This window comes from Micrasema longulum, unplaced genomic scaffold (genome assembly GCF_059751315.1).
Source record: "Micrasema longulum isolate JH-2025_06_02 unplaced genomic scaffold, ASM5975131v1 h1tg003710l, whole genome shotgun sequence".
NCBI lineage: Eukaryota > Metazoa > Arthropoda > Insecta > Trichoptera > Brachycentridae > Micrasema > Micrasema longulum.
In genome coordinates this window covers 6014-18335 of record NW_028280735.1, presented here as the reverse complement: position 1 = coordinate 18335, position 12322 = coordinate 6014, and the positions used below count along the sequence as shown (strand labels likewise).

The 12322-nt window shown below is 30.1% G+C and overlaps 1 protein-coding gene across 1 annotated transcript; it reads left to right on the top strand.

The window, feature by feature from the left end:
- The first annotated feature begins 742 nt into the window (after positions 1-742).
- LOC148270590 (transmembrane protein 18-like) lies at positions 743-8338 on the top strand. The gene is made up of 4 exons (XM_088242367.1): positions 743-979; positions 1442-1559; positions 2971-3119; positions 6869-8338. The coding sequence occupies exons 1-4, from the start codon at positions 908-910 to the stop codon at positions 6986-6988; spliced, it is 459 nt and encodes a 152-aa protein (XP_088098493.1). The 5' UTR covers positions 743-907; the 3' UTR covers positions 6989-8338.
- The last annotated feature ends 3984 nt before the right edge of the window (positions 8339-12322 follow it).

Here is a 12322-nt window from a genome sequence, read left to right as displayed (position 1 = left end):
TATGAGCCAATTTTTATCGAAACTCAAACGGGCAGTGTCAAAAGTCAAAACCCATTACTGCATTCCTTCCGTGCGCCTTGAACGTAGACTTTGTATATACCTGGACTTGCGCGGTATTCTAAACGAAATTATAGCGCGGTATAGCGCGTTTTTACGTACTAAATACGCATTATAGCGCGCTGTAAACGCGTTCGGAATACCAGCCCTGAAGTACAATGTTATCTTCATGAAACCAAAATGATCAAGATACGCTGTGGTTGATGTACCAATGCAGTGCCTTATGCATTATTAAGTGCGGAAAGAGAATGATAATAACGGTCAATATATGTATCTTTTTTGGGTGATCCCGTGTAAGTTGGATTTGTTCTGACGTTTCGGCGACATTGCAGGAGCCATCTTCAGGGTAAACTGAGTGCGATAACAACAACCGTGAAAACCCACGCATCTAGATAATAATGATTTTGAAATATTAAAAAAATAAAAATTATTGAAAATACTAGTTTACAGTAAACGCATCGAAATCATCATTAAAAAGCAAACTTCATTCTCATTTTGGATCAGAAACCATAAAAAGTCACTGAGGTATAAAAAGTTGTTGCGAGATGTCTGTTTATGAAGTTTATTTTGATATTGTTGATTCAATCTTCAATCTTCAATCTCTGGTTGATTCTTGCGTTAGTCGTTAAAGTCTGTGGTATTTGTGAGTTCTACATTGTCTCTGGTATCATTTGTGTAGTAATCTGTGGTCTGAAAATAATTAATTTATTTGTGTTTGCGAGGTGTTTGTGGGGATTAATTTTTTGAGTTTACGATTTACGACTTTACGATTTTAAGAACTCTGGGGACGGCATAAAAATACTAACGAACTAAATAAAAATAGGTTTATTATTAAACTATTACATTACAAATGTTATTCAACATGGATACAGATTTTATTGAAATAAACGAAATCAATGGATTTATTAAATATTTACAAAGTGTAAGTAGTATTTCTTATTTTTCTGCTTAGCTTTTGGTTTTTATTGTTTGTATACACAACTTAATTATTAAAATTTAAAAGAAAACGTCTCTGTCATGTTAGTCACATAAATAAGCGTTTTATTTATGAGGCTGAATTTTTAATAATAGGCTGCGTTTGTGTACAAAAATACGCTTATCATTACATTCCAAACATGTTTAACTACTTTACTATCTAAAGTATCCAACGTAATAAATATTGTATGCTCAGTTTTAATAATCTGCATAACTTTTTTCCACCTATTGTTTGTAAATTAACTAATATTGCGACGTACCTATACCTTTACATCCTTTACTGTCATTTGATTGTGTTTATGTATCATGTTACTTCTACTACTGGTAGATATAGAAACTTGAACTTTAAGTCAGCGTACTTTGTACAGATCAATATAAAATATGTTAATTCAAATAATTTGATTTTCAGATTGAATGGAGAGATCCTTGGCTAATGGCATTAATTTCATTTCATATTTTAATAACATTGACATGCCTTACTACTAGAAATTATGGAAATTTTCAAATAGTTCTATTTTTTTCACTGTGTAAGTCTAAAAGTCTGTAATTTTCTGTGTTTGGGCAAACGAAGAATACAGTTCTGTGTATGAAATAAAACCACAACCCTGGATGAGTATTTAAGACTCGATGTCTTCTCTTAGGTAAAAATCCTGAAAAAGGAAATCTAGTGGAGATAAGTTTACCTCGTAGTGTAGCGGTTGGCTTGTTCAGCCTACCATGCTTGAGGTCCCGGATTCGATTCCTGGCTAGATGGATGTGGAAATATTGGTTTTAGGGTGGTTGGTAGTGCAATATTTCATTGGTCCTGAACTGCCACCTGAAGTGTAGGACTGCTTCCATGTAACAAACATGGTCCAGATACACTCCAATTGGAGTGCTAATAAGGTGCCCTATGCACCACTGGGTGTGAATAGAGAAGTGATGAAGTCACGGTGGCCCTTGTAGTGTAATGGTTAAGACTACTTGCACATGGAAGGTTCCGGGTTCAATTTCTGGTGAGAACACAAAAAAAAGTGATATTTTTCGAGCCTGGGTGTTCTCTGTTCTAATTCACCACTGTAATGAAGAAGTTCAGTGCTACGGGAAATTGGATATAAAAAACGTTTTCTTACACGTGATAAAAATTAAAGCATTTAATTGTACTGTATGAAAAAAAATATACAAATGAACTGTTTTGAATTGCATCACAAGTTCTTCCAAATCAATCTATGATATCTAGTGTTGTGATAGATTTTCGGTGTCCAGTTGTTCTGTTGTTGCCAAAAAAATACAATTAAAACAGGATGTGGCAGTTTGAACCTAAATTCAATCTAGATTTATCAACTTGTAGCTGAACAAATCTCATTATGTGGTGCCATTTGCAAAATATTTACACAGTCATCTATGAAGCCTCTTCCTATCCCTTATTCACACCCAATGGTGCATGCGACCCTGCAATTGCAGTATTAGTTGCAATATTCAAAGTACCAGTTTTCAAATATATGAATAAGATTAAAACCTATTGCAACACAGAAGGAAAAGAATTTTGAGAAGGGAATATGGAATTCTAGGCATTTACATGGCTTATGTTCCGTCATTGTCTGGTTTGAGTGGCCACGTGTAACATTTACCATTCCGATTTTTCAAAATAATGTAAATAAACTATTTTTTTTGATACTTTATACACACGAATTCACATAAAAACCAACTTACTTATTAAAAAACACATTTTCAATTTTATTCTGCTTTTTGTACATGAGTGTTCATGTTTTTTGTTATACTGTACACAACAATGCTGAATAAGTCTCCAAAAAGATCTTGAATAAAATATATTATTTAAATGAATAATTAATCATTGATAATTACATGGTAACATGATAATCATGCAATGCATGGGTAACAAGCAATGCCACCTATAATATACATATGAATATTAATTTTTAATTAATTTTTTTACAGTGCTAATGGTATTTTTTTCTGAGAGCATCAATGAATTTGCCTCCAAAAATTGGACATTATTTTCACGCCAGCAATATTTTGACAGCAAGGGTCTTTTTATATCCATAGTGTTTTCAGTACCAATACTTTTAAACTGTATGATAATGGTGGTAAGTGTAATGTATATTATTTCTTAATAATCTTACATTTTAAAAAAATATATATTTGGACCCCTGTATTTAGTAGCCTTACGTGTCATGTACAAGGCTAAGGTACTCGGAAAAAATCGTTTTTGTTTGTCTTGGAAATGGGATGTTCGATCACTGATTTTGGTTTATTACCTTTATGAGTCCAATCACCATTGTTACAAAGTTCAAGAACAATGGCGCGTGATAACTACTTTTAACTACAGTGTGGATATCTGTTAAGGATATTCCATCTTTCCTGCATTCGGCTTCAAGATTATGGCGTTGCAAACTGAAAAATGGGCACTGAAATAACAGATGTTTGATACTCTGTGAAGAAATATCATCGCATGGACAATAGTCATCATTCCTTAATTTAAACCTATATAGATAACTTCTCATAGCTCCGTGTCCTGTAAAAATTTGGGTCGTTTCGAAAGTACTTTGGTGATGATGACGGAAGTTTGCTGCATCAGCCAGCGTTGGGAAAAACATTTTAGTGATTTTACCTGTAGAAGAAGCGCGGTAATGATCCTCCCAACGCTGCTGCGTATTTTGTTTTATACAGCGTTTAGCAAAGCTAAGGGGAAATTCTGAAAAGAAAGGTGCCGTTCTTTTACAAGTTGCGGCTCTTGCTCATTCATCCGCTCTCTCATTTCCTACGATACCAGCATGTCCTTTTATCCAGCATATTTGAATGTTCATCCCTGTTATTTTAAGATGCTTAATTTTACTCTGAATATCTACAATGAATGGATTTACCGACCGAGTATCCGTTACTAATCTTACATTCTCACATTCCAATACCATACATAAACGTTTTTCAACCTGTGGGTCACAACTCGCAACCGCCAGGGAGATCGCAAAGTCTTGCTTGGGGGGCTGCGGTTGCAAGCAAGGGCTTTAGGTCCGTTGTTTTAATAAAAATATAATAATTTCAATTTCTTTGCTTATTTATATTTTATAATTTTTTCTAATCGTGGTTCTATTTTTGAGACGCAAATAACGTTATTTCACATTAATAGGGTGTAGCGAAATAATAAAAAATATTTTTAAAAAAACGCCTTACTTTGAACAACATCACTGGTTCAAATGAACCAACCAATGATAAGAGATCTCTGAAGGATATCCAGTTTGCTTGCCGTAAACGGACCAATCGGAAGATCTGACAGATAAGAACCTCTGACGTCACACGCGGAGTTATTTCAGAAATTGAAAACTTAAAAAAAATCATAGCGCTGATAATATGATATATAAAAAAAAAATTTGGTTGTTGATGTACCGGGGTGTCCGGGCCGTTCGTCATCTTCAACGTCTTCACGGCCATCTTGGAAACTCTTGTTTTACTCATAGCAGACTCAATATAGGCCTTTGTTGACATTTCACACACTTTGTTACACTTCATTTCATTTTTTACACAAAATTTGATACAAATTCTTTGGTCCATTTTTTTTAATAACCGAAAATCGCCGAGCCCATTAAAACAAGTCTAACCTTAGCGGCTCCACAGACAAAGTAAACAGTGAATACACCCGAAAATTTTAGCATACTTCAGGGGCATGTATACCAACATAACAATTTTTTAAAAATACAATCGGACTCCAAACCCGCAAAATTTAAAAATTCCCATTATTTTCTGAACACACCTCGTAGTAGTTGCATTTTTGAATTTTTATTTCCTTAGCGTACATGTTACGAAATGTACAATTATTCCATGTTATTAGGTTATAGTTTGTTTGCTTTATACTAATAGTTAAGTTGTTTTCGAATATTTCTCAGAGATTTAGTAAACCATTTGTTTGTTTTGTAAAAAATACTCATTTTTACTGGCATAGTTTTTTTCAATCACAGTTTAAATTTGAAACAAAAGTACTAGCCTTTCGTAAATAGTCATCGCTTCAGCGGACTACCGCTTCAGTATTTGTAGTTCTAAGCAGAATTTATGTTTATTGTATCTTTTTTTTTTATCTCTGTAAAATTTCTCTCTTTTCTTCTATTTTAATGAAATTTGGCATCATAAGCACAGCACAATTATTTCATGATCTGATATTTTTGGTAAAGCTGCTACGTTTGTGACCAGATAAAAATCATTATAGATAAAGATAACTAAATCTATGAGGGATCTTGAGTCACCAGTGAATTTTCTTACTAATTGTTTTAATCCATATTTATTGATTATACTTCGTAGTTTTGCACTGCATATAGTACTATTATCGAAATCCACGTTTATATTTTATCATAATCATTCCCTTTCCGCACCCAATGGTGCATAGGGCGCTGCATTGGTACACTAATCGCAGCGTATCTTGGTCATTTTTGTTACATTAAGGTAAGGTGATCAGTCTTACGCTTTAGGTACCAGTCTAGGGACTATGAAATATTCTAGTGTAAAAACACCCTATTAAATAATATTTCATATCAACCACGTTGGGAATCGAACCCGAGACCTCTTGCATGGTAGGCAAATGTGCCAACCATTACACCACGAGGCTGACATTATATTTAAATCCAACATATTCAATAATTCTTTATTCATTTGTTGAGCTTATAAATGAATATTAGTTGACATACTAGTATAACCTCAGAGTAATAATTTGCTAAAATTGTTAATTTGTAATAATTGCATAGAACAAAAGTGTTCCAAATTTTTGGTTTAATTTTTATTTTAAAAACTGATGTGTAATGAATGGTTTCAGTTTGCATTTCCAATTCTCGACTTGACTACCTATAACCCGTTGTGTTGCTGTAAACTGTTGCTAACTTTGTGGTTTATAATCATATAATGGTTTTTGTCCATATGGGTGACTATTAACCAGTGGCATATTATTACTCTAAGAGTATAACACTTTGTATTTGGTTTGAATTTTCTCGCACTAACCGTCAAAAAATTATTGGAAGGTTTTATAACTTCAATTGGGTGAACGATAAACGATACCGAAAATACCTTTTTTTAATCCTTAACTGTATTGCCAACATCCCTGAATTTTTAAATTCCGCCACTTCTGTTGATATAACTGAGAATGATTTGTTTAACATAATGGTTATCAATAAAATTTCTCCATAAAGTAAGCCAAATATCACTTAAACATAATATGCAGTGTATAAAAGTGACATTATTGTTTTGTGACTGATTGCTTTATGTATGTATGCCTGTTATTTCTTTATTTATGTTATGATTTATTGTTTTATTTGTTTATTGTGTTATTAGATTATGGTTAGCTTGTTACTAACTTAAATGGAAAGGTATGTTATGTATTATAGCAACACTGAGTAGGTACTTGTCTGGATAAATATGATCTGTGCATAAGTGTAAAGTCAAAGTGTTTTTACAACAATAATAAAGAGTACTTGATAATGACCCAACATGGGATAACTTAGTGTATCATTAATTATTCAAACATTACAATTTAATAAATATTTTTTTAAGTATAAAAATATTTCTTAATTTATGCTGAAGGTATACTGGTTTTGGTTTAAATCAGGATACATTTTATTATTTAAAAACAAATTAGGCTTAATTCTCAAAAATAAAAAATTATATATACTGTGAGCACTAAATCATAAATTTTATTTTTTTATACGCCTCCACTCTTTTGCGAATGATGGTTTAGATTTAAGAAAGATAGTAGTTTGATCAAATTTAAGATTTTGTTTATTTTTAGTACCTTAAAATTAATTTTAAACTTAACTAAATGTCTTTTGTGGGTACATAATATGTTTTTATTTTATTTTAGGGAAGTTGGCTTTACCAGTCCACCCAGCTAATGATGAATTTACGGAAAGCTCAATTGAAAGAGCAGTTAAAACGACAAAATAGCAGAAGTACTAACAATTCCCATGAAAAATCAGAGTAAAAATATTATCAATAAACTACTTTATAATTTAAAATACTTCCTTACACGGAAGTATTTTTGCAACGAAAATGTTACAATAATTATTTTCACTCCTAGAGAGTCACTAAGTGCATTATTCTTACTAATGTAAGATTATTCATACAGATTATTACGAATATTATTCATACAGATTATTACGAATATTATTCATACATATTTGAATAAGTGCATAATTCAGAAAAGGTCTTGCCATATAATATGTATGTATATAATATATTTGTACAAATACTATTTATGCGTAAAATATCCTACTTACGTGTTTTATGTTTTTAAAATAAAGTTGGAAAATGTAAACACTATAACTTAACGAGTGAGTACAGTAGTTGATAATGGGTTTTAAAAATTACTATTAAGTTTAAACAATTGAAAAATTTTACGGAAACAACAAATATGCTTTTAATTCGCAATAGACTATTTACCAAATATTTCAAACTCAATATTGTCAGGTTTCTGACACAAGTTGGCAGCTACAAATTTTCAAGAAATCAGATTTCTTCATAACTGCCATCAATTTATTTAATAATTTTTGTTTAAAAAGTAAATAAAAGTATGTCATATTTTATGAATTCAAAAAACAATATTTTATAGTATTTAACTTAAGGTTTTATTTGAATTGTTGATTTGGGAAGAACTTTTAACTTTAAAAGTGCAATATCTCACTGCTAGTTACCAACTTGTTCCAGAAACCGGACATGTAGATTTGCTTCAAACAGGTTATGACTCATAAATATTTTTTTACCAAGGTTTTATACTAAATTAATTATTTCCGTTTGTTATAAAAAATACTTGGTTTTCTGAATACTGTTTTTTTTTCACATCACGACAGGATTACCCGAGTTAAATCATAATTCGTCTTAAAGAGATTTCCATTGGGATTCTCGCTTACATCTCTATGCATAACGGAATAGTACTACTTGTGAGTACTACTCCACGAGATGCATAAATGCCAGTGAACTTTATGTATATTATTGATATAATCCTGGACAATTGTTTTGTCTGTTTTATCATATATTTATTGTTTTATCTGTTAATGTTAAAAATATACTTCATTTAAACAGAAGTATGCTTTTAATTTATCACAAATTGTACACAAAATTTTCAATATTATGTTATATTATATTCAATATAAAACAAATATTTTAAAAGTTGGCTTTGTCAATAATATTTTATGAAGATGAAACTTTTTTTGGCAATGTTGCTAACCATCTGACCCAGGTTTTGGTCGGATTCACTTAACTGTTTCTTTCCTGCAAAAAATTAGTTCTTTTGAATTTTTGAATAAATGCTAATCAGCATTAAAAAAAAAAAAAATTATTTAAAACAAAATATTACATAAACAAAAGTTTTTGTACCTGCGTTACCGGTCTGCAATTTTTTTCTCCTATTTTCACCGGTCCGCAGGCTTAAAAACATTGGGAAACGTTGATATAAATAACATATATCAGGTTGACCATCGAAGTATAAATGCAGTTAATATATATATATTTTTAATTCTTTCAATGATGTAAAATATGTTTTATAATATAAGTCCCTAGTCAGCCCAATTGGCATGCAAAAGTAGTGTAAATAATACGTAAGTTTTACAATTCTAACTCAAAATTGAAAATAAAATTCTCATTTTTGTAAAATGATAAAGTTCAATAATTGTGCTGGATGTGATCCCATCATCTACGTAGATATCAAGTAATCAAGCGTATTTTAAAAAATAATTATCTTAAGCTGTATTTGAAGTCTCATGGATCAATTCTTGACAAGGCTGGAAAGAAGTTTAATTTATTTTTTGAAACTGATTTTTCTCACAATATTTCATATTCCCTGGGCATGTATCTGAAGCGTAAGATTGATCATCTGGCCTGCATGTATGTAATATATATTTTGATCAAGATGCATTGTTATATAAATAAGTATTACTTATTTGATGTGGATAAGATGAAGAAGAAAGCCAAAAGTAAAAAAAATAACATTACAAACATATTTACATCCAATTGAACTTTTTTTATCTGCTTCTAAAAGCCCATTATAAGAAATGCCATCTGCGCTCTCGGACTTTTAATATAACAAGTCGTATAATTTTAAGTTAATACAATATATCTTGATAGTGGTGTGGATTTTGATGATTTTAATATTTAAATTTTTTCAACTGAATTTAAAACATCTAGAATTATAAATTCCGTGATAGCGAGTTGGTGTAAATTGTCCTATCTAAAAGACAAAAGATCACATTTTTCTGGATACAAAATTTTAGGACATCCATATTTCATAAGTTTTGGGCGGCATTTAACCCAGGATACGCCATATTTTGTTTGGATTTACGTCTTCCAAACCTAATTTATTTTTTAAGATAATAAACATATTGAATTTGAAAATCTGAGTGGTAGACTGATCTACTTGTGTACATTATTATGATACTCTTGTGACATAATTATTAATACAACATTATAGAAAACAAAAACCTCATTTCTGTGGTATATGTATGTACCACTTTATTCTGTGTAAATGTCCTATAAAGGGCTAAAGAGAGTGTGATGAGCGCCCTCTGCCCATCCCCTATATTAACTTTGTTTCAGACACGGTTTTTATGGTCGTTCGTCAATGGCGTAATTTTTTTCAAAATTGATCACGTCAGACACCCTTTGGACATGATCAATTAAAATAGGTTTGTGTTTTCTGTTTTATGAAGATTTAAATAATAAATAACGGGTTGACACTTCAATTAGCTTAGTTTTGTAGATTCCTTAATTTACTTTGTAGTCCACAAAATTAGTGGTTTTAATGTCAATCCATATTCAATTAATTATTAAATTATAATGAACTTCCACCGAGAAATTTAATTAGTGTATTTTATGGATATTATATTCTGTATTGAATTATTGTTTAGATATGTAATTAAAACTGTATTCAAAGTAAATGTATCATGTATTATGTATGTGGAAAAGTGATGTTTATTATGACACCTGCTGAATAATTTTGTTTAGTTCCGTGTTGGTATGTATATCAATATTCACTATTCTTGACTATTCCAGTTAAATAAGAATTTAAATATCTTAGATTGTGCCTTTGGAGTTTTTTTCACGTTATAATAAGTGCTTTTATGCTTTAAAACATATTTAGATGTTTTATAATTGATTGTAACATAGATTTAATCACAATAATAAAAAACTAGGTTTTTGTGTGATGATGTTTATCATGCAAATAATTTAATTTAAGATTGTCAATTTTCTTAATATCAACAATATCATTATCAAATAGCTCTTTTAAGAAAACTCTTGGGATTCTTAGGGCCAGTTTTATAAACAATCTACCAAATTTCCGTAAGTGCTACAAACCATTGACTGTTCGTAACGATAAATGATGTTTGTTTTAAAAACCAATTTTTCTAACTGATCCAACGCCAATAAGCATTTTCATATATTTCAATATGTTAAGAATGAAAATATTTAAGATTTCTTAGGCCAATGACGTTTAGTATATTATTAGTTTTGTTGTTAATATGCTTACTACATTTTGTACAATCTTTGCCTAATACAATGCGGTGTAAAAAATATATGAAATAATTACATACCGCAAATGAATTAAGCGAAGAATTAAATAAATAATTTGATAGCAGTGTTTCAAAACAACTGTCAGTGTCAAATACTGCATTGGCATCGACGTTCGTCATACATTGTGTAGTTACTATTACCGGCTGAAATTGTGTAGTCACCATTTTACTTTAACGACCTGTAACTCTGAAAACGTATACAAAATGCTAAAATCGGTCAGTATACCAAATATTTGTCAAAAATGATATCACACTTCCATACGGATGTTTATAAAACCAGCCCTCATACAATTTATTTTTTTAATCAACTCACAATATTTGAAATGAACTTAGACTAGTTCAATAAACATCAATCCAACAAAAAAAAAATGTTTTTATGTTTAAAAGTTTGTGTGCATGCACCAAAAAAATTTCTTTGGGAAATAAATATGTCATATCAAATATTATGTATTCCTTATAAATGCACCCGTATAATGGTTATATAATAAACTCCTTAAAAAAAGTTTGTCAACTTGAATATTGAGCAAGATTTGCGCTTTTGACTTCTTTATTCCGAGTATCCAAAAAAGGTTGAAAAATATTTTTTTTTAAATTTAAAAAAAATTTTGGGTGTATTTTTTGTCATTTAGATTTTTTTATCAAGGAAGCGGATTTTTGTACTTATTTCGTACTTAGTTGAACATCTGTACTCCTGTCTGATGGCAAAACGATGCATCTATAGTTGCATACGGCTTAAAATATTCTACTCTCTAAGATCTGTCGTATGGTAATTAAGATTATTTTTTATAAAGCTTCCTAGCCAATTGACAACTTGGTGTAACCATGGAAAAGTTCTGATTTAATTGCCATAAAACATTTAAAAGCGATTATCTCAGTTTGACCTTTTTTGAGATGCAAAGTTTTGCCATAAGACAGGAGTGTAGGTAATGTTTTTGTATTTTATAAGTTAACATAGTGTCCTAAAAAGTCAACGTTACGTCAAGTTGCGTTTAATAGTTCGATAAATTACAGATACATGAATTAATTGACTTAAAATATTTATGTATAAATAAATTTTATCTGTGTGAAAGGAAATTAGAAATGTGTCTAATTCAGAGATTTCATGAAAAAAAAAATATTACTACAGTTTATATAAATCACAATATGTTTAATTGTGTGACACAGGTTAAAAATTTTTATTTATTTAAAAATAAATTATCTCGTCTTACTAGATAATTTGAGTTTGTGTTCTTTGCATGCAACTCAAAACCTTTTTTTGTAACTTAGGTGCCTCTATTTCCCTTTTGCATACATATATTTTCTGTTTACTTGTAACCATAATGTTCATTAATTATGATGATTAACTGTTCTATATTTATAGTGATTGGGATGTGTTTGATGTTTGTAACTCCATTTTGTATTCTAAGTTTTATTTTATCTTTTGTGTTGATTGATTGTTTTTAATTTAAGTTTTTAAATTTTATTGATGATACTCTTTTGTTTTGTGTGCCTTTTTTCATAATTTTAATTTGTAGTATTTCTCAAGGTTGAATTATTTATGAATTGCAGCATTAACATTCTAAATCCATATTTTAGCATTGATAAAGAAAATTAAACCAGACAAATGAAATTTTATCAATTTTTATATTTGTTGAGTTTGAAATCAACTTTGCATGGTGTATCAAAAATATTACATAACAGGTTCAATAATAATATTGTAATGATTATTTTATTTATTTCTAGTTTCTGGGCGCATAAAAGATATTCAAGTAAAC

Coding starts and splice junctions, on each gene's coding strand:
- LOC148270590 (XM_088242367.1), top strand. CDS start 908: ATGTTATTCAACATGGATACAGATTTTATTGAAATAAACGAAATCAAT. Junction 1,560..2,970: donor AGTTCTATTTTTTTCACTGT/GTAAGTCTAAAA, acceptor ATTTTTTTACAG/TGCTAATGGTATTTTTTTCT. Junction 3,120..6,868: donor TAAACTGTATGATAATGGTG/GTAAGTGTAATG, acceptor ATTTTATTTTAG/GGAAGTTGGCTTTACCAGTC.